Here is a 21,728-nt window from a genome sequence, read left to right as displayed (position 1 = left end):
CAGGCAGGGCGAGCCATCTTGCATTCATTCAACAGTTATTTCTCCAGCACATACCTCATGCCAGGCCCCGTGCTGGGCACTGAGAAGCCAAAGGTGAACCAGACAGACACGTAGGTCCCTTCCCCCAGGAAGGTGTGTTCCGGGAGGGGGGTGGTGTCAGATACTTTATTAACAGCTTCAGTGTCGGATGTAATAAGTGCTGAGTCCCAGCCAGAGGAGGGTTCAGCAGGAAGAGTTGTATCCTCTCTCAGTCCCGCAGTGTGGGGTTCAATAAACCTCACTCTTCACACTGGCTGTTCCTGCTCCTCTGCGCCCCTCCTGTCCATAACCAGAAGAATTCCAGGATCAGACCCAGGTGCCCGACGCACTGAATAAATATGACTTGATTGCCTGAATGTGAGCAAGCTTTCTCAGAGTAGTAGAAAAATCATAATTAGCTGCCCATATTATTGCTATCTTTGGAAGGGGTCCAGGATGACACAGTAAATGTAGCATTGCTGGGTTTTAAGCTACAAGATTTCTCTCTCTCTCTCTCTCTCTCTCTCTCTCTCTCTCTCTCTCTCTCTCTCTCTCAGTTTAAAACAGGCTTAAAACTCACGCCTGTCAGGTGTTAAACTTGGACGCTGACCTGCCTGGGCTTTAACAGAAGCAGAAAACACGCTCAGCTTTTTCTTTTTCATTTTTTTCCAGCCCAGTTGGGCATGTGTAACTAATTTGAAAGACGATCTTGGTTTTCAAGTAAAAGCCTCTGAGATAATCACAGAAAGGGAGCTCTATAGATAAATGCCTTGGTTTCTAATGACCTGCAAATGGGTCTACCTGCAGCTGTTGTCCCCATCATGCCCTTTTCCTCCTGCCCAGCTCAGTGGTCCCATAAGCACCTGCCTGACACAGCTCCTTCCCCTTCCCACAGCTTTCAGACTTGGCAGGAGGTAGAAAACGCCTCTGAGACCAACCAGGCTGTGACCCCGTCCCTGCTCACTCCTCCAATCACTCCAAAGGAGGACTTGGGCTGTCCCTAATTCTTGACCTCCGTGCATCTTTGTCAATCCATCAAGGGTTTCCTGGTGACCACAGAGCTTCACGATGATTAATTAGCAAGCTGGTATTTATAAAGTGCAAAGTGAGTGCTACACTTTGAGCCAACTTTATCTCTGAAGGCCTCCCTAATCCCTTCTTGTTCTCCCAGCATCTCAGGCTGGAGGGACCACCCAGTTCTGTCAGGCTCTGGAATGCCCCTCCATAGTCACCCCATCTGCCCCCTCACCCAAGAGCTTTTCCTAACCCCTCCCCATTGCCCCCTCCCCTTTTTCAACGTGCTGTTGTTTTTCTTAATATGACTTTACCCCTCCCCAAAAGACAGTTACACAAGTAGATGTGGGAGGAGGAACAGAAACATACTCAGTGATGACTAAGTCTGCCTAGCTCCCTTGCCGCTGGAATACTGTCAGAATTGGCTCTCTCTCGACCCAAAATCCTTTGCCGAGGGTGTGATTTTTCCTGACGATCATTCTTTCCACATGACCAAATGCTATAATGCGTAACCAGTCCAGCTCGTTTCTTTCTGCCTGAATCCATGCTTAGGGCACAGCACTCGGGGTCATTCAAAAGTGATTTCTGCTGATGAACAGGCAACGGACAGTTCCTGGGAGTTTCACAATCTAATCAACATTCAGCAGTTATCCCTGCTTTTCCTTTCGTCACCAGTTCTTTGATTTCTGAAGCAGTGCTTTTCCTGAAGTCCAGTGTCCTCAGAAGGAAAAAGTCTGAATAAAATGCAGCCCCTGGCATGATCTCTGGCTTTAGAGATCAACAGTTCTTTTGTAGGAGGCCCAGCCCAAGGCCTGCAAATAGGGCAGAGCACTTGACAACTTGAGCTCTCATTCTGTAGTCAGAACCTCAGGGCTCTAAAAGCCTGAGAACCTGTGAGATCAGCCCAAGAGGTGTTAAAAAGGCTCGCCCTTCCGGGAAGCATTTCCTGAACCATTGCCTGAGTATAACAGCAAGGTCTGGGCATTCCACTCCCCTTTTACAAGTTGCAATAGGTAATGAACAGGAATCCCCCTACCCGTGAGTCTTGGAGCTTGCCCTGCCTCTCCAGGGTGGTGTCCACACAAGCCAAATGGGTAATTGACCAGGGCGTTTCATACATACAGCTCGTGTGAATAATTCAAACCAAACCCCAGGTTTTTCACATATATGTGAAAGTTGTTTTTTAAGAAGGCAAACCTTCACATAATCTCTTCCCTGGTAACAGTTTGCTCCCACATCAAGCAGATGCAAAACATTTCATAATAAAGGCAGCCCTATTTCATGAGGCCTATTATATTCATGCGTTAAAGCAAGTTAAGGTTCACCAGATTTGTCTTTTAGCTGCTTTGTGAGAAAAACTAAGATTTGGACAAACGCAAACAACTGCAGACAGAATTTTTAAAGTTTCAATCTGCACCACATTCCTAATCTTTTGCGTCCAATAAAAAAACAAACTTTTGTAGCTCTGTTGGGTCCTTCAAAGCCACAGGTGAGAGATACAGAAACCTGCCTTTTGCAAGTAGCTGGGCCAAACTGCCCCTGACCGACAAAAACTAATTCCAAGCTTTAAAAGAACAATATCATGTCATTTAAGCTGGACATTTTTATTGGACTCAGAAAACAAGCTCAAAAATAAGAATGCAAATTTTGTATTTTCTGAGCGCTGAAGTGTTTTTCTCAATTTTGTTCTTTTTAAAATGCCTTTAAAATTATTTCAGCAATAATTTGTAAACTATGGCAAATTGACAAGTATCAGTGGAGAGTCCGTTCTGTGCAAATCGCTTTGGAAGCTGCTGGCTTTAGCTTCACAAGTGCTCTGTGCCTCCATCTTTTCTCTCCATTTGACATGCGGGTCCACATAGGGGTCTTCAGTGTTGTCCTAACATTTTAAAGAATAAGCACAAAGCAGCCCTCCTAGACTAGTGATTCTCAAACTTCAGTGAGCAGAACTCCCCTGAGTGCTGTTAAAATGCAGAGTTCTGAGCCCTACCCCAGAGATCAATTTTGTCTGTCTGGACTGGAGCCTGGGACTCTGAAGTGTTGCCCAGCGTCGCCCCCACCCTCACCCCCGACTGGGTTCTGATACTGGGGGTCCACAGCTTTGCAGTTTGAAGGTGACAGGCCAGACTGCTGAGAGAAACCCCATCCAGGGAGCCTTTGGAAAGGATATGTCTCTTCTGGGGCCCTTGTCGACATGGCACCATCCTGGTCTCCCTGCCGGTTTTCCTAAAGCAGAGTCACAGGCGACAGCCAGCCGTGGCCCAGCAGCTATTCTGCAAAGTCATCCATGTGATCTGCTGGGCCAGGGGGACAGGGCCAGCCCCTTCCCCCTTCTGCTCTCCCCCAGTCCCGGAACACCTCCAAGCCCCATCTCCCTCGCAGCTGCTGGTCCATTCTTTTCCAAAAGATGCAGCAGCTCCGCTGTGGTTAAATCTAAACGGGGGTTCCCGCTCCCCGGGTCCATCTCCTTCATACCCCTGCAACCCTCATTGACAACACCAGTTGTCTCCATGGCAACCGACAGGGTGGCACGGACACAGGATTACGACTTCACGGCATGGGGATTCCAGAGGAGTTGGGGGCTGCACCCCCGGAGCCCCTGATCCACATTCAAACTACAGGGGAGAAACGCCTTTCCTTTCCCGCCTGCGTCCGGGACCCCCAACCCCACCTCTCCCGCTCAGCCGGCGCTGTGAGGACGGCGACGAGCGATGGATTTTTACAAAGACCCCCTGGGGGATGGCGGCGGGCTGGGCGCACCCAGCGCACTCGAACGCCAGCGACCTAGACCGAGCCCGCGCCTGCTGCGCAGGGCCGGGAGCGGGGGCGGGGAGCAGGCGGTCCCCGAGGGGCCTAAGTCCCACCTTCGGGGGCGGTGCCTCGCGCGGGGAGTGTCAGGAAGAGGAAGAGCGCGGCCAGAGGCTGTGCGGGCGCGCGGCGAGCAGGGGCCGGGCCGAGGGGAGCGCCGCGCGGGCCACCATGGCCACGGACGAGCTGGCCAGCAAGCTGAGCCGGCGGCTGCAGATGGAGGGGGAGGGCGAGGGCGGCGGCGAGGTCCCGGAGCAGCCCGGCCTGAACGGGGCCGCGGCGGCTGCGACCGGGGCGCCGGACGAGGCGGCGGAGGCGCTGGGCAGCGCGGACGGCGAGCTGAGCGCCAAGCTGCTGCGGCGCGCGGACCTCAACCAGGGCATCGGCGAGCCCCAGTCGCCCAGCCGCCGCGTCTTCAACCCCTACACCGAGTTCAAGGAGTTCTCCAGGAAGCAGATCAAGGACATGGAGAAGATGTTCAAGCAGTGAGTGCCCGCCCGACCCGGCCCCCCCACCCACCCCGCCCGCCGGCCTCGGCCCCCAAGCCCCGACCCCGCGCCGCCCCGCGTCCCCTGCTGCCAGCCGCGCTCCCCCGAACCCCGACACACCAGGGCTGTGAACCCCCGCGGCCCCTTCCAGATAATCACGAGGCTGCGGAGCCATCCGCCCCACCACGCGTATGGATCTGGGCACCCGGGACCCCTGGCACGCTACCCCTCCACTGGGTGACGCCGCCCCCAGTGCACTAGACGCGCGCACACGGAATGGGGGCACCGCGGCTCCTTCTAATCACGAGTCCTCGCGAGCCCCCATTACCACCACACACATGGGTCTGAGAACTCTGGGTCGCTGGCCTAGGTCCCTGCCCTGTTAGTGACGCTTTCCCCACCACCCCACACCCGCGCACACCGAGATTGAAGACCCCGTGGCCTGCCTTTCGCCCCCAACAAGCCACTCAATTCCCCACCCCCACCTCAGCACACCCTGGTCACAAACACCCACCCCCCCAGAGCCTCAACAAAGGTGCCCAGTCCCTGTTCCCCAGGCCACACACATTCTTTTCCCTGGGGTACCTTCATTTCCTCTGCTTCTCTCGGATCCTTCTCAACATAGGTTCTGGGCAGAGACCCTCTCCTCCTCTACCCCTGCAGTTATTCAGCATCTGCCAGTCAACTACAGTCAAAGACCCTTCATCCCCTCCCACCTCTACCCCCATCCACAGTTAGCCAGGACCCCAGTCCTTGACCCTCAGGTAGTCTCCCTGGGGAGGGCCCCTCAGTCCCTGCTCCCCACTTTGCAGGTATCACAACCATTCTCCTCTTGCCCTCGCCACTCCCCTGCCTCCAGCAGCTCCGTAGTCACTATGCCCCTGCTCTCTGTCAAACTGCCGCATCTCTCCTCAGCCCCTCACCTGTGCCCCTTGTTTCATATGCAGGGTTCCCAAAGACCCCCACCTTCCTATCTGACTTCCCAGTTGCTCTCACCCTTACCCTTTACTCCATATAATTCCACATGCTGTGCCCTCAGCAGGTTGGACAGGCACTCCCCCACCCCCAAGCCCATGGGATCAGCCCTACCTCTAAAAAACACCCTAATGTCTCTGTTGAGGAGGGAGAAAGGGCTTCATCCAGGTCCTCTCTGGTCCATTCCTGGGTTGACCCAATTGGGATTGAGATGGTCAGCCACACTCCCCTCCAGCCATGTTTGCAGGTGGGGAGGGGGTTTGAGGATGAGGGTAATAGAGGCACCCAGCCCCATTCCTTTTGGTACCCTTCCCCACTTCCTGTCACCAATCGCCCTGGTCCTAGCTTCAGGAGGGGACAAGACCCCCGGGGTACTGGTCTGGAGTGGGTCCTGGAGGAGGCGGAACCATCCTGAGGCAGATTCTAGGATGGAGGAGTCAGGAGGTCTCTGCCTTGAGACAGACAGCCCAAGGCCACGGGAGAGGCGCCGGACCCACCTTGCTCCAGGCAGGAGACAGGGCAGGCTGGGGCTGTAAGCCTCCAAGCTGGCCAGCAGCTGACTGCCCAGACAGCAAGCCGGAAGGCGGGTGTTTTGCAACCCCACAGCTTGAGAAAGGCTCTTCCCACTTCTTACACTTGCTGCAGCTGCTGCTTCTGCATTTGGCCCTACCACGCAGGGGAAGAGGTTTCTGGTTCCCAGACCTGAATGATTGGGCGCCCCATACTTTTCCAGGGGAAAAACAGTCCTTGACTCCCCGCTGAGCCTCTCATGCAAGTCCCACAGCCCTGGGCAGCCTGCCTCTTTGACTCCAGAGTCCTGGTTGAGAGTTCTAAAGTTTCTTCCCAGCCAGAGTCTGGCGTGATTAGGAGAGCAGGATTCCCAAGGAGGAAATTTCCAAGATTGTAGCAGGAATAGATTGCAAGTTCCTTGAGCCCAGGGTGGGTGTAACTTCACTCTAGAACCTCCTTGTAGAGCCTGCCCTACCCTGGGGAGTGCAAGCGAAATTATTCGAAGGCAGCCAAGATCCTTGTATCAGGAGGACCAAAGCGCTAAGGAGCTCACAGTTCCTCCCAGTAACCCCATGGAAGAACTGTCATCATTCCCATGGCACAGTTGGGGAGTCTGGGCACAGAGAAGTTAAGTGACTTGCCAAGACCACACAGCTACAAAATGATGGAGTCTATGACTCCAAAACCTTTGTTCTTCCCTTCCGGGTCTCCTGTCACCAGTATCTGCTGCCAGTGGGAAAACAGTCCTCCAACATCCCCTTCCATGTTCATGGGTGATTTTCCACCTCATGGACCCACCACCCACCAGCGTCTTTCCCCCAGAGCCCTCCTTCTCTTAGGCTTCCACAGCATCCCTACCCTCTGCCCCCCCGCCAAAAAAAAAAGATGGAGCTGTTTGGGAGAGCCCAGACACCCCAAAGAGCAGGGACTTGGGAGGTTGTAATGAGACTGCAAAGGGCTTGGAACTGGGGGAGTGCATTTGCAGAACAAGCTCCCTTTTCACAGAGTCTGATTTTGGTGTTAGTGTGACGAGGAATACTTTGATAAAGATTCGGGGGAGCTGAAGTCCTGCAAGCCACCTCTTGGCATGACTGCTTGCTGGAGCTTTGGGAGGAGAGAGGCAGGAAGGGGCCAAGGAGCTGGACTTCTAGGGAAGGAAGTGCTGCCCGCCGGGGGCCCTGGTGAAAATGGAAAGCTGCAGATTTTGTATTCAAGGAAACAAGGCTTCACTGTGCCAGCCGAGCCCAGCCCCACCGAGTCCGGCTGTGAACAGCCAACAGGCAGGCTCTCATGAAAGACAAAACCCCTCTTCTGCTTCTGCTGTCTGAGTAGGCCTGCAGCCTTCTGGGTCCAAGCAGGGCCACAGCCAGGGCTCTGCGGAGAGACTTCCACCCTGGTGTGCAGCTCCCAAGACAGGGAGGAGGGAGCCTGGCCCTCCTGGGCAGCTGTCCACCAGAGCCAAGTGCAGGAGACAGAAGGTCAGAGGGAGCTAAGAGTCGGCCTTTCCTTGAAGGCCAGCAGCTGGGAAACCTGGCCTTTTATCCTGGCTCTGCCTGTGCCCCGACCCCGGGCCCCAGGCTTCACATCTGTAAAAGGAGCAGGCTCTATCTGATGGTTGCCAAAGGTGATTCAGCAACGACCTTATTTCTGATAGGTCCTGAACCCTTCTGGATGGCAGAACTGCCTTCCACCGTCTTCCTGTCCATCCATGCAGTGTTCATCAGCAGATACTTCCTGAGGATGGAGATGGAGGGAGAATAGAAGAGATGGAGGGAAGATAGGCGCTCCGCCATCGCTGACCTCACACTACAGCTGTGCAGGTTCCAGCAGGGAGAGACCTCAAGGGCTGACTCCAGCCCTTCTCCTCACTTTACAGAAGAAGAAACTGAGACCCAGAAAGGTGTAGTGACTTGCTTGGGGTCACAGGGAGGTTTTCAGTGGCTGGACCAGAGCATCCTTCTCTGTACAGTGGGGATAGTGGTCCCCGCTTCTGGGGGTGAAGCTCAGAGGAGGGGACGCATGTAGAGCTCTGGCGCGGTGCCGGGCACGTGGAGATAGTGGAGCCAGGACTGTCTGTCCTCCGTCCCGATGCGGCCTCAGGCTGCGCCCACCACCTCTAATGCCACCCTCTCCCACTTCTCTCTGCCCATCATCCAGGGCTGTCTGTGGAACCCTCCAAGCCAGGGGGCAATGATAGCCCCAGAGGGCCTCAAGGGGGCCCACTTCTGAGCTGGCAACAGCCTGCCTGGGCTCTGCGGGGTTTCGTAAGCTGAGACCTGCTGGAGAGGTAGACAGTCGTGTAATTCTGAACCTGCCGTGGAATCTGAGGAAGACGCCCTAGTTCCCTGCCTTGCCAGCCTCGTCCCCAGCCACTTCGTCTCATGACCCCTTACGTCAGGGAGACAGGTTTCCCTCTCTTGGAAGCTTCTTCCTTTCCACCCTGCCTTCTCCTCCCTTCCTCTCCACCTGCGCAGAGACCCTGGCCCTTCACAGTACCACCCCTCAGTGTCCTTCCTGGAAGGACTGCAGTGTGGTGCAGTGGTTAAGTGTGGGGCGTTTGGACTCTGCGGCCCTGGGTTTGAATCCCAGCTGTGGGCCCTGGGGCGAGGCACTTAAACCTTTTTGAGCCTCAGTTCTTCACCCTAGAACGAGGAGAATAATAGCACCCACATCACATGATCGTTGTGAAGTACTTAACCCAATGCTTGGCACAAAGTAAGTACTTCTTAAGTTCCTGTCACCATCATCCCCAGCCCTGGCGGTGGTTGGGCTGGCACCAAGGCAGCTCCACAAAAGCCACTGGCTGCCTTCACTTACCTCCCACGGAGCTGCTGGACTGGGAGCAACCCTCTCGCTTTGGTCCAGAGTGACAGGAACCCAGCATGACAACCCTTTTCTCCTGCCCAACAAACACTCTGATTGACAGCTACATATGGCTTAGATAAAATAACAAAAATGGAGAAAGGAATTCATTATCACTTAATTACGTGGAAGGCAGGTGGCAGAAAAAAACGAAGAGCAAACAGCAGCTCTGGAGCAGGAGCAGTACAAAAAGGGGACCCTCGTGCTGGACCGCCCCTGTGCAGCTGGGAGACTCTGGGTGGGGTACTCAGCTTCTCCAAGACTTAGCTCCTCCTGGGGCTGCAGAACCTACCAGGTCAAGGGCTGAGGATGAAGTCGTACAAGTCCTGGGCCTTTGTCGAGTTCCCCATCGTGTCTGATCTGTGCATGTTAAAAACATAGATGATGACTTTGAAAAACCCCCATTCCGTTCCTTTGATCATTCATCCAACAGATACTTCATTAAGTTTCTGCTGTGTGCAGAGACCTAGGCAAGAATAAAGTTCCCGCCATCAAGAAGCTTAAAGTCTCACCGTGAGCAGCGATGTGTAGGAGCCTTTGAGGGGGGAGAGAGGACAGGCTCACAGAGCTAGAGATGGAAGGTTCCGTTTATTTCTACCGTGAGGACTGAAAGGTCTCATAAGGAACGCTGTGATGATAGGTTCTCCACAGCCAGCCCCCTGCCTCCGCCCTCTCCCTGTTAAGTGGAGCCACCAGGTCCAGTTGCTCCCGAAGGAGCCTAAGTGTATTATTTCAGAAATTAAATTTAATCCTCACACCTACATAGTGAGGTGGGTGCTGTCATTATCCCCATTTGCCAGATGAGGAAATGGAGGCTCAAGGAGGTTATAATAAGCAGCAGAGGCAGGATTAGAATGAGGTCTGTCTACAGGGAGTTCCAGAGGCCAGCGAGGGCTGTGTTTATGGTTGGGCGTCAGGGGACTCTGAGAGCCTCAGGGGAAGCCCTCAGGAGCCTGGCTTTCTGGGCAGGATTTGTGCTCTCCCACTGCTCTTCCTCCTTCCCTTCTGATTCTGAGTCACCTTTGTTCTCCCTCTTCCTGGGATTTTTGGTTCTCCTTTGGTTTGTACCTTCCTGCCTGTCTTCTCTCCTCCCTGCCCTCTGGACCCAAGGCTCTGGGAGGCCAAGCCCTACTGCCTCGGGGAAGGTCAGAGGCCCTTTCTACAAGGGGAGCCTCGCCCAGGCGGAGGAGGGGAGGAGAGAGTCACTCTGCGACCTCAGCGGGGACAGTCCCCACACCTTCCAGCAGCTTAGTTCCCTCTGTCTGCCGAGCAGTCTTCTCCTTGGCTGACTTCTGCTTTTCTAGGACTGCAGAGAAGTGAGGCCTCCGTGCCAGAAAGGCACAGAGAGCTGGGAGTCAGGCCCCAGATTCCAGAGCTGTGTGGAGATGCAATTCCAGCCCTTCCCAGCACTCTGAGGGGTGGGCCACTGTCAATCCGCTCCACCCTGGGCACTTTAGCTCTTGTTTAATCCTTTCTTTCCATCCTGCAATTTTATCATCACCCATTTCACAGAAAAGAAGAGCTCTCGGGGAGCTTTACGTGACTTGTCTAAAGTCACACAGCTAGTAAGGAGCGGAGACAGGATTTGAACTTGGGTCTGTGTGACTTCGAGGCCCTTGCTCCCACGGGTCCCAAATAAAGCAGCCTCAGCATCATTCAGGAGCTGTTAGAAGGGCAGACACTCGGGCTCCACCCCAGACTTACTAGATCAGTTTCTATTTTAAGAATATCACCAGGTGTGCCCATTGTGTATGAAGTGCTAGCCCCCCCACCCACAGCCATCTCCCCGCCGCTTGCCTAAGATTGACCTTCAGGTAGGATGCATTACTTAGTCCGAGCGGTAGGGAGGAAAAGTTACATTAAATAATAAACACGGGGCTCTATGAGACATTCAGTAAACGTTCTGTGCAATCATTGTTACAATAAGTATTAATACTAAGAGCGGGTAGGGGAGAGCTGGCGGGGAAACCCACTGCTGACGCAGCAGGTGGAGAGGATTGCCCCTTTCGGGCTGGGGCTCAGCGCGAGGTGTTTGAACCCCAGTTTAGGATATCTCCGAGCCCTGACAGCACCCAGCAGATTGTCATACGCACTCAGATACCCCTCGGCTGACACAGGGCAGCAGATTGAGTTTCAGATTCTGCAGATAGGACTAGAGGAAGTGGTGATCGGCTGGGCTTTCCCCACATGAGTCAGGCAGTTTGGGGGCGGGGGCGGGTGGGAACTGATGGGCGCTGCTCAGCCGTCATCACCAAGCATGTGGGCATCTACCTGCTTGGAAAGGCAGGCAGGGCCAAGCTGGCTGTAACAGCAAGGCCAGAATTTTTTCGTCTTCCAGAACTTTCCTGCCCCAAGGAACCTGCCTTCCCATTTTGCAGGACAAAAAGTAGAGGCCACAGGGGCCTTCCCGGACAGGATGTGGGGGGACCAGGTCTGTGAATGCTGAGACCAAAACCAGGTGCGCCTGAGGGCTTCTTGGTCTATAAACACCCTCTCCAGCTGTCTGTCCTGCTGGGGCCTCTCAGGGGCAGAGGGGCCATTAGCAAAGGCCAGGGATGGGAATCAGCCCTGTTCTCCCAAACCAACTGTTGCCATCCTGCCCCTGTGCAGTGGTAACTCCTCATCCTGCCATCAGATTGAACAGCACAACTAACAGGTGGGGAGAGTCATGTGTGAGGAACAGCTTTCTCCTAGACAGTTCCATAGCCAAAATGGTCCTGTGAGGGGAAGCAGTGAGCCTCCCGTCCTCAGTGGTATTCAAGACACCAAGCAGAATAACTGCATTTGGAACCTGACCCCCACGAATGGCTGAGGTGGCCTCCACTGTCCCTCCCAAACTGAGCTTCTCTGGACAGGGTCTGTAGGCATCAGGACATAGCATAGTAGTGAAAAGTGTGTTTTTCATCACGCCTGGGTTCGGATCCCAGCTGTGGCCTTGTCAACGGTGGCCTTGGCCGAGTCAATTCCTCCCTGCGCCTCAGTCTCCTCATCTGTGGTATGGGGATAGTTATGCCTGCTTCACAGAGTTCGGGTGAGGAGCTGATGCAAAACGCTTGGCACAATGCCAGGCACATAGTAAGCGCTCAGCAGAGTGGCCACTAATGATAATGAAATGGGGACGAGCCCTGGGTGCAGATCCAGGGCATCCATACTGCACGCTGTAGGAGCCAGCCACCACCCACCCGCGTGACTCCTGGTCAGAACTGGAGAGCAGAGGAGGAGCAGCCAGCTGGTGGGACCAGTTCAGCCCAAAGGGCAAAGTCTGCCTGGGTGGTGGCCGGCTGCTCCACTTTCAAGGATGGATGGGAGGGGATTTTGTCACCAGCATCCGGGGCGGCAGCTGCAGAGCCCTCCCTGTCGAGAAGTATTCAGGGGGAGGCGGGTAGGAATGCGGGCAGGGTGCCAGCTGCAGCCTCCTCCCTCCAGTGCGAGAGAAAGTGCTGAGCTCCCGGCCTGGGAGCTTTGTTGCCAGTCCTGCCGGATGGAATGGGCCCTCCCAGGCAGGCTCCAAGCCAGGCTCTCAACCCAGCCTTCCCAGGCCCTGCAAGAGAATTTAGGTCCCTCCATGGGACAAGGAAAAAGGGAGGCAGGCAGGCAGGGAGGAAAGCGTTTGGAATCTTCTGGTCTGCCAACGGTGTGTCCTTGGGCTGGTTGCTGACCACTCTGGGCAACATTTTTCCTGCCGTAACATGAAACTGACAGACCAAGCGACCCAGATGGACTTTGTGTGCTGACTTCTCTTTCCCTGCATCCTCTCAGCCTCCTGCAGCCTCACTTCCAGCTCAGGGATAGGTTCTGATGGACGAGAGGGTCTCCCCAGCCAGAGATATGCCTGTTTCCTGCCATCTTAGAACATCATTCTCTCCTATGCTGCCAGTTGTCCACCTGCTGGTAGCACAGTGACTGTCTCTTTGTCACTTCCCTCTCTGTCAGAGGAGGGACAGGAGAGTAATCTAGGCTCCTCTTTCCCTCTGCCCAGCGAGAGAGCGGAAGGCTCTGTGCTGCTGTCTTTCCACCTCCCCAAGTGGCAGGGTCTTTGAATCAGGCCTAATGGGAGGGGGGAAGAAGACCTTCAGAGGAGGGTGAGATGCTGGAGGAGCCTCTGGATCATCTTGTCCACCCTCTGCCTCCAGGCTAGTCTACAACAAGCATGTCCGCCCAGCCAGTCACCTGTCAGGACTGGTACCCTGGGAAGAAGCCATTGCATTTTCTATCATTATGCTTATTGTCAGCATTATGTGTGCAGTACTTAACATAGTACCTGGCACACAAAAAGTTCTTAGTAGCCACTGTTATTATAATGAAATTAGCAGGTTTAAGTACCTGCTGTATACTAGGCGTTTTATACCTATAATCTCATTTAATCTTTAATCCTAAAGGTAGATATTGTATTAATTAAGTGCTTACTTACTGTAGGCTACAGTCTGTACTAAGAATCTACTTGGATTGGGATCTATTTTGACTCTTAATCTTTGTCTCAGTCCTGAGATGGGTCCTTTGATCTCCATGGTTTAAATGGGAAAATTGAGGTTTGTGGGAACCGGCGATTTTACCAGGGTAACCCAGTCAGCAGAGTTGATGAGAGCACAAACCTTCAAGGTCATCTTCAATCAGGTTAACCTTGGCACCTGGCTGATCCAATGACCCAGAGCTCACCCATCAGAGCCCAGGGTGCATGGTAGATGCCTGCTCCCCCCGGGGGTCTCATGGGAACAGCCTTCTCCAGTGTCACTTCGTCTGGGGGCCCCAACTCCCACCCCAACACCTGGCCTCTCCATGACCTCTGTCACCTCCCCTTGGCGATTGATCCACAGGCCCTGCGGCCAGCCCCTGCATTGCCCCCCTGGGGGCTGGAGCCTGCCTGGGATCCAGCCCAGACCCAGTAATTGATTGACCCTTGATTGATGCAGCCGGTGGTTTAAACTGCCGCCCAGCCAGGCCTGGGAGCTGCCAGAGTCCAAGTTTCCGTCCAAGGTTGGATACTTTATCTGCACTTCCTCTGAAACTGAGCCACCACTGGCTGCGGGAGAAAGCGGGACACTTGAGCAGTAAATAAAGCTGGGCTCAGAAGACGGGTGGAGCAGCGCCGAGAGTGGAGTGTGGGAATCGCAGGGTCGGGGTCCGAATCCTTGGCCTCTTGTTTATCGGGCCAGTGCCTTCACCTCTACAATCCTCGTTCCCTCATCACTCACATGGAGACATAATACTGACCTGCCAGGATTGCTGAGCACAGAGCTTGTAAAGAGGAAATGCCCGGCACATAGTAGGAGCTTAATAAAGGTCACTAAATCTCGTTATAGTGGTGGCGGCTGCCATTTCTGGAGCCAGCTCCATGTGCCAGGCACTGTGTTTGGCACTTAGGAACTCAGTCCTCACAGTGACCCTGTGAGAGAGTCACCATCATGCCAGGGGGTCTCAGCCTCAGCTGGAGGCTCCAGTGACACAGGCTTCTGGAATCCAGGCAACCTGCTCCAGCCCTCACATGTCGCTGACCTTCATTGGAGCCCCAGTTCAGAAAGTGATGGGGCTTTGTTTTCTGAGGGGCACTGAGGAAAGGAGTCCATGTGACTCATCCCAGGAAAGACGGACTTCTCTCACCAGGCCACTCTCCACAGAGATGCCCCAGTACCTGTCACTAAGAGTCATGCACCAGCAGCTCAGCCCCTTACCAACTGGCAGGCAGGCTCCAAAACTGGATGGAGGGGCTCCTCCAGCTCTCAGTGGAGCCTAGACCTGGGATCCATGGGATCATAGGCCTGCCTGACCCTCCCAGGTCCCACCCGTCTCTACCATATTCTCTTGCATCTGCTTCCGGCCCATCTATGGCCACTGCTCACAGGGGCCTCTGGCCTGTGTGCCCCACTCCAGCGCTTTCCCCCTGTAGTGGGGAAGAAGGCCTCAGGACCAAGTGTTCCCTGCAGAGTTCCCAGAGATCCATCTTCCCCTGCTGTTTCACTTCCAACCACTGACTCACTCGTGAACTATTTATACCCCTTGCACAAATGCTCCACTCCACGCTCCAGGCAGACGTCTCTGTTCTGCTGGCAGCCCCAGGACATGTGGAGGAGGGCTGGGCACAGAGCAAATGTGCAGATTTATGAGCTTGACAGACATGGGGTGGAAGCCCAGCTCCTTTTCCTGCTGTGGGACCTTGGGCTGGTCACTTAACCTCTCTGAGTCTCCATTATAAAATCAGGTTATTTCAAGGCTTAAGTAGAATAAAGTTCGCGGTACAATGACAGTTTTTGAAAAGTGGTTGCTATTAGGTGTCCAAAGTCATGCATAGCTTACCTATAACTAGAGAAGGGGAAGGGAACTGGGAGTCCTGAAGGGAGCAGAGGAATGAGATCTGTTTTTATGTGGGAACTCCAAGTCTTCAGGACACAGGTTTCTGGAACTCAGCCCCTCTGTGTCACACTACTGTCACCCAGCTAGCTTGAGGCCTTGGGGACTGCACAAGGTTTCTTTGGGCTCCGAAGGCCCATTTGGCCAGCCCTGAGACCACTCTCCCCAGCCCCCCAGCAGACAAGTGTTTGGTTAGCCTGATAAGAAGGCCCGGCAGGGCTGTGCAAACAATGCCCACATCACCGTTCTGTGTACTTCTGACACCAGTGGCACCTCTCCAGCCAGGGAACGGTCCACTTACAAGAAGTTCTTACTACAAGAAGGCCGGTCTAAAGAGACGTTTGGACTCCACCCATCGCCCTGTGCCTGACTCTGCCAGGCCATTGGTGGTAGGAAAAATAGACCTGAAATGTGAGGGCAGAGATACTGCCGTCACCTAATCACTGTTCCAGGCCTTTTCCAGCCAACCAGCTATGTCCCCACTGTTCGCTTCAGGGAACCTGCACAACTTGTTTTCTGCATATCCCAGGCCACCTCCAGGAAAACTAGAAGTGGACCTCCCTCCTGTGACCCCTAGTCCTGTCCTGTGACGTACCTTCTGCCTCCCTCCAGGGTGGGGACAGGGAGTGGGATCAACATTTCCCTCAAGTGCCCATGGAGATGCTGGGAAGCCAGCTGGTCCTGAAGGTGGTCAGTGAGTGCTACCCTCAGCGCCCACCCTCCCAGTCTGCACCCCATGATATTGTGAGTTTTTTATCCCTGCTTGTTCATATAACATTCAGTACAGGGAAGCTGTGGTTTGAGCTTCCTGTGCAGCAGGCTTGTCTAAAACTGCTGTTAAACATGTAGGAGGCTGCCAGGCCATGTGGTGAGTTCCCCATCATCAGAAGTAACCAAGCAGTAGCTGGGCCACAAATCAGGACTCCGCCTGGGCTGAGGTCCCTTCCAGCTGTGATAGGACGATATGTTGGTGGGAGATGCCCTCGGAGCCCCCAGGCTCCCTGCACTCCGGCTCGTGCCTGCTCTCACTGGTCAGGTATGAGATAATCAGGATTATCTTTCTCTGTGGACCCACAGGTACGATGCCGGCCGGGATGGCTTCATCGACTTGATGGAGCTAAAGCTGATGATGGAGAAACTTGGAGCCCCCCAAACCCACCTGGGCCTGAAAAACATGATCAAAGAGGTGGACGAGGACTTTGACAGCAAGCTCAGCTTCCGGGAGGTGAGCCCACTCCCCATGGGGCTGCAGCGGAGGGCTTGTTGGCAAGGAGAGACACTCCCCTTTGTCTTTGAGCAACATTGTCCTGAACAGCTGCTGTTGAATGGCTGGTAGTTGGCTGAGTGAGGCTTCAGTGGGATCCTGGAGCAGGCACCAGGGTGAGGGGCTGGGCTTTGAGATGCCTTACCGGAGAAGAAGGGACATCCATTTCTTCATGAGTGACCACTTATTGAGTGAGCCCCTGTGTGGGCTCCGGGAGTGCAGTGAAAGGCCCTGGGCTCCAGGAGTCCTGGAGCGTAGAGGAGAGAAGCCCAGAGTGAGATGGCACGATGCGGGGATTCAGGAGAGGGGGGCAGGTGGAGAGAGTGACATGTACTGCAGGTCCAAGAGGAGCTGAGCACTGACTGGCCTGGGGAACTTCACACTCCGGATCTCACTCAGTCCCCACTCTGAGACAGGCAAGGCTCACGGAGAGCAGTGGGACTGGACTCCAAGCAGTATAGCATTAAATGCTGGGGGGCTGGGGGCTCTCAGAAGAGTCAGGGCCTTGGAAAGCCAGCAGGAAGCATACAGGAGGCAGGGCAAGAGAAAGGTGGTGGTTGGGAGTGTGGGGACACCTGGGGGAGGACAAGTGGCAGGGAGGAAGGTGCAGGCTGTGCAAGATAATGGTTGGTTTGGAGTCAGGACATGGGTTCAAATCTCTCCATCAATTTCTGGTGCTGAGATTTTGCACAGGTGTTTTCTTGTCCCTGAACCTTTCTTCATTCTATAAAGTGGGCATAGTCATGTACCTTTAGGATTTAATAAATGGAATTTAGAGTGAATTAGTTTGGGGAACAGTGGAAACAGAGGTGAGTTGAGGCCATGTCATCGAGACTTGATGGGAGCAGAGTGTGGACCGAGCAGGCTTGCTATATGGCCTGGGATCCTAGGAGAGCAAGAGATGGGTCCCCTAGCCTCTCTCCCATTGTACAGATGGGCAAACCGAGACCCGGAGAGGTAGGGGCACAAGGCCTGTGCAGAGACACAGCATGGAGGAGGAGAACCCAGACCTACCTCTAGCTCCCAGTCCCGTGAGCATGCCTCCTTTTTCCCAGGGAGGCCATGCTGGGCCTGGGTATGGCCAGGGATACTGGCCCCTTTCCCTCTCACCCTGACACCCCATGCTTTTCTCCCTGCTGCAGTTCCTCCTGATTTTCCGCAAGGCGGCAGCTGGGGAGCTGCAGGAGGACAGCGGACTACACGTGCTGGCCCGCCTCTCTGAGATTGATGTCTCCACCGAGGGCGTCAAGGGGGCCAAGAGCTTCTTTGAGGCCAAGGTGAGGAATGGAAAGATGTGTGGAGCCCAGGGCGGGGTGCCCTGACCCCAGCTCAAGGACGGGTAGCCAGGGTATCACAGGAGCCTGGGTTAGCTAGAGGAATAGTACCTCTGCTTCCTGTCTCTGCGGAGGCTGCAGACGGGAGGTGAGAACTGACACCCCGGCTGGGCTGGGCAAGGCCCACTGTGCTTCTGGCGTCTGTCCCATCTAGGCTGTGTTTCTTTCCAGCTTCCTCTCTCTCCCTGCCCCCAGGGTGGGGGAGGGGCAGGTACTCTTGAAGAGGGGACAGGGACCATTTTGAGCTGCCCCTGGTATACAGTGCCACTGCCCCCAAAGGACTGGGCCTTAAGGGGTGGGCCTGGGAGACAGCAGACCAGGCCTAGAAACACACACGGGCTCCTGGGGCCTCTTGGAGATGCTAGCCCTGCCAGCCCCAGCCTGGAAGGGGTATGATGGACCCCAGAAGCCACCTACATGGACAGCACCCTCCCCTTTCAACACATGCTGAAAGAGATGGAAGGGACAAGAATGGCTCCTGGATCCTGCCCTCAGGGCCCCTTGTTCTCCGTCTTCCCATGTTAGCTGAGAACATTCCTTCCAAAAGCCGCCTCCTACCTCCTTCTGGGCTTCTCAGGCTAAGGAGATGTTTCAGGGTTTATCAGTGGGACTGGTGGGCAGCTGGGCTCCCCTGGACAGGAAGCAGGGTAAGGACACGTCAGAAGTTACAGGACCCGTGCTATGCAGCAGCCCCCAAACATGTTATTGTTCAATCCTCCCAATGAATCTATGAGGCCAGAGTTACTGAGCACCAGGCTCTAAATGGAGAAACTGAGGCTCCGAGAGCTGAATAGAGTGCCCGTCCCAGGGCTGGAGCTAGTGAGGGGGGGAGCTGGGAAAGTCCACATGGAAGCGCAGGGACCCCTCTTGCCCTGAGGCACCTCGCTCCCACTCCACCCCTAGGTGCAGGCCATCAATGTGTCCAGCCGCTTTGAGGAAGAGATCAAGGCTGAGCAGGAGGAGAGGAAGAAGCAGGCAGAGGAGATGAAACAGCGGAAAGCGGCCTTCAAGGAGCTGCAGTCTACCTTCAAGTAGCGAGGGGCTGCGGCCCAACCAGCGCCCAGTCCGGCCAGCGAGAGTGGGTGAGGGTGGCAGACGGGGAGCCGAGCCCGAGTCCTCGGCTCTGTCTGAGGGACCATACTAAAAACCTACAAATGTCTGTGAACACAGCCAGCTGAGCAGGCTCACAGACTGTGGCCCGGTCTCCACCCCGCTCCCTGCTGCTGTTCCTGAGGCCGTGACACCAGCGCTGGCTCCCTGCCGGGCCCAGCCCTCCCTGGCTGCTCCCCGCCTGCTCCCTGCCCCTCTGCCTGCCCTCCACACACACCCCGCTCCTCCCCTGTGCCTGTCCCTTCCGCCTCCTCCCTTGCCCAGAGGCCACCTGCCCTTAACCCACAGGCTGCACTGCTCCTGGGGCCCTCAGCCCCTTCCTAGACTGGGGGAGCAACAGATGGCAAGGATTGTGGCTGGCTCCGTAGACTGGGAGCTGATCAGAGGCACACGGGTGCCCCACCCCCAGCACCTGTTCCTACAGCCCTGCCTCTTCTCTACTGGGGTCAGGGGCTGGGGGAAGGCTTCTATTTTTGTGAAGGGACCAAGGCCCTGGCACCCATGCAACCCCAACTCTGGGGCCCAGCCATGCAGGGTGAGGGGACAGCTGTGTCAATCTACCTCACAGGCGCACACTCTCCCAGCCATGCCATGGATCATGGGCAGGGGAGGCTCTGGGGGCAGAAACACTACTCTCTAGTGCCCCCCGGGACAACCTGAGGGTCTCGGGGGCTCTGGAGAGAGCAGCGTTAGAGGAGGGATTGACCCCTTCGTAGGGAACGAAATCAGCGCCGTGTTCATTCTCCAGAAGGCGACCAAGAAGTGCTTTACGTGGTTTGTACGACAGGAGGAGCAGGGGACCTCGCTCGGCCCTTTCACACCATCCTTACCCGAGTGACATTCACCGCCTTGTCACCAGTGACAGGATCTGTCCATCACACCCACTCCCTGAGGAAGCATGGGGACCCCAGCACTCCCTGTGCCACTGGCCCAGTCCTGCCCAGCTCCCATGTGCTTGCTCACGTGTGTGTGTGTCAGTGTGTGTCTGTCTATCGTGAAACTGTGCCCGTCACACAGTCCAAACAAATGAGTGGCCGTTGAGGCCAGTTATGCAACTTTCAATGTACGCGTATGTCATGACAACGTCACGCTTTTTAAACTCGATAACTCTTTATTTTAGTAAATGCCCCCTAGAGTCTATGAAACTCCCATTGGACTTGCAGAGGTTTTATTTTTCTGGCCTTAGAATCTGCAGAAATTAGGAGGTACTAACCCCAGTGCAGCAGCCTTGGCCCTGAATTGCGTTTGCCTTAGCGGATGTGTTTCTACAGATGAATAGAGAAAGTTCTTTTTCTTTGGGCTTGTTGCTTTTTCCCCCCTCCTTCCTCAACCACCGCCCCCCACCCCAAAAATGACTTCTTCATTCAATGGTACAATTATTTTTTAACTAAAATAAGAAAATTATACATTTTTATGTGTGTGTGGTTCTTGTTGGTTGGGAGGGCATGGCAAAGGGGTAGAACAGGGATGAGGTCACCTGGGTGCTGGGGCAACATTTGCTCAGGTGGCTCCCATGGCATGTCAGAGGCCAGAGGGAGGAAGGGACTCCTAATGGGAGAAGTTGAATCTGATGGCCACCGCTCTCACCGGGCATTAGTCTAAGCACTTTACGGATACTAACTCATTTGCTCCAACAACCAGCCCATGATGGGGGTGCTGTTTTATTCCCAGATAAGAACAGGGAGACCCAGAAAATCTCCCAGAGGGCCAGCAGGACGCAAGCCAGGGCCAGAGTCCACAGCCCGTGCTCCTACCCATCCAACCATGTGGCCTGGTGAGTTCAGAAGGGGCATGCACGTCCGTGGGGCCGTAGCACACAGCATGTGGTCGAAAGTGGCACCAAGGCTATGGGGATTCTGGGTTGATGCACCTTAGATCCCCCCAAGACTCCCACAAACATGCCCCAAGCCTCCTGTATCACACAGGCTGGAGGGGGGGTGACGAGGAAAAGCCAGGGTGCTTCCTGTATAGCTTTGGACAGATCAGGCTCCCACTGAATCCCAGTCTTCATCTGTTCAATGCGAGGGTGGACTAGGGTCTCAAGGTCTTCCCTGTGGTTTCCAGGTAGGACACCAAGTAAAACCTGAGTGTTCTCGGGAGTTTGGGCTTAGGCTGGGCATCGCTGCCCCCAGGTGGACGTAGATGGTACTACAGCCAGGGTCCCCGTGCCCTCTCCGTCACAGGCCAGGCCTGGGGAGGGCTGCGTCCTAGGGAATGCCACCTAATACCTGAGATGCCACGGTCATTAACACTGCATGTTAGGTTAAGCATTGCCTTTCAATGGCATTCCCAAGGGAGAACAGATCCCTAACATCCTAGCAAAAATGGTCTCAGAACCAAAGGATAGAGGATACTGACAAGGAAAGGCTAAAATTCGAGCTCCAGAGTCCCCTCCCAGCTGGCCCGGTACTGCACATGGGCCTCAAGCCCTCAAAAATGTCACGTGCCAGGGCCCTCCACCAACTGGGCCCTTAGCCTCTGCCTGCACAAGACCCACACACACTCCCAGCCTGGGCAGAGGGCACATGTTGAGGCATGAACAGGCCCCAAATGATTCAGGGACCACGAGTGGGAAGGGAGACAGGTTCTTAAAAACCTCCCCAGGTCTCAGCCTCTCAGTGAGATTCCCCGCACTGTCCCGGCCCCCATCACCAAACCCAAACCCTTCACTCAGCCCCCAAAGCCTCTCTGAACTCCCAGTACTTCCATCGGGTTTAGAGGAGAAACCCTGCCAGCCCCTACGCCCACTTATTGGGCCTCACCTGAGACGTAACAGCTGCCACCTGAGAGTCCTGTTTCAGCGACTAAAAGATACGGCCCCCAGTCAGTGGCACCTGCCCTGTTTCTCAGCCTTTCACTGCCCCGCCTCCCCACCTCCCAGCCTTGGCATTGCTTCTCCTGAGGTTTCGCCTCCCCTGAGCCCAGCCTCCACCAAGCCACCCATGGTCATTTTTCCAGTACAGTCTGAGCCTAAGGGGCTCCTGGGAGGCCCCACTCCAG

The 21,728-nt window shown here is 55.1% G+C and overlaps 1 protein-coding gene across 2 annotated transcripts; it reads left to right on the top strand.

Annotated features, from left to right (window-relative positions):
* The first annotated feature begins 3,937 nt into the window (after positions 1–3,937).
* Positions 3,938–20,134, top strand: EFHD2 (EF-hand domain family member D2). 2 transcript variants are annotated; one of them, XM_081057883.1, is made up of 5 exons: positions 3,938–4,325; positions 16,098–16,245; positions 17,427–17,561; positions 18,522–18,700; positions 19,477–20,134. In XM_081057883.1, exons 1-4 carry the CDS (start codon positions 4,012–4,014, stop codon positions 18,651–18,653), a joined length of 729 nt encoding a protein of 242 aa, XP_080914009.1. In that variant the 5' UTR covers positions 3,938–4,011; the 3' UTR covers positions 18,654–18,700; positions 19,477–20,134. The 2 variants fall into 2 exon arrangements, with proteins under 2 accessions (XP_080914009.1, XP_080914008.1); XM_081057882.1 differs by having other exon boundaries at positions 3,939–4,325; positions 18,522–20,134.
* The last annotated feature ends 1,594 nt before the right edge of the window (positions 20,135–21,728 follow it).

The sequence above is a fragment of the Rhinolophus hipposideros genome (assembly GCF_964194185.1).
Source record: "Rhinolophus hipposideros genome assembly, chromosome: 8".
Classification (NCBI taxonomy): Eukaryota; Metazoa; Chordata; class Mammalia; order Chiroptera; family Rhinolophidae; genus Rhinolophus; species Rhinolophus hipposideros.
The sequence above is the reverse complement of the archived record's forward strand: the minus strand, read 5'-3'. Positions and strand labels throughout refer to the sequence as shown.

Excerpts from the sequence above, each read along its gene's own strand:
- EFHD2 (XM_081057883.1), top strand. The coding sequence starts at position 4,012 with ATGGCCACGGACGAGCTGGCCAGCAAGCTGAGCCGGCGGCTGCAGATG. Across the intron at positions 4,326-16,097 it reads ATGGAGAAGATGTTCAAGCA|GTACGATGCCGGCCGGGATG; the intron begins GTGAGTGCCCGC and ends GTGGACCCACAG. Across the intron at positions 16,246-17,426 it reads GCAAGCTCAGCTTCCGGGAG|TTCCTCCTGATTTTCCGCAA; the intron begins GTGAGCCCACTC and ends TCCCTGCTGCAG.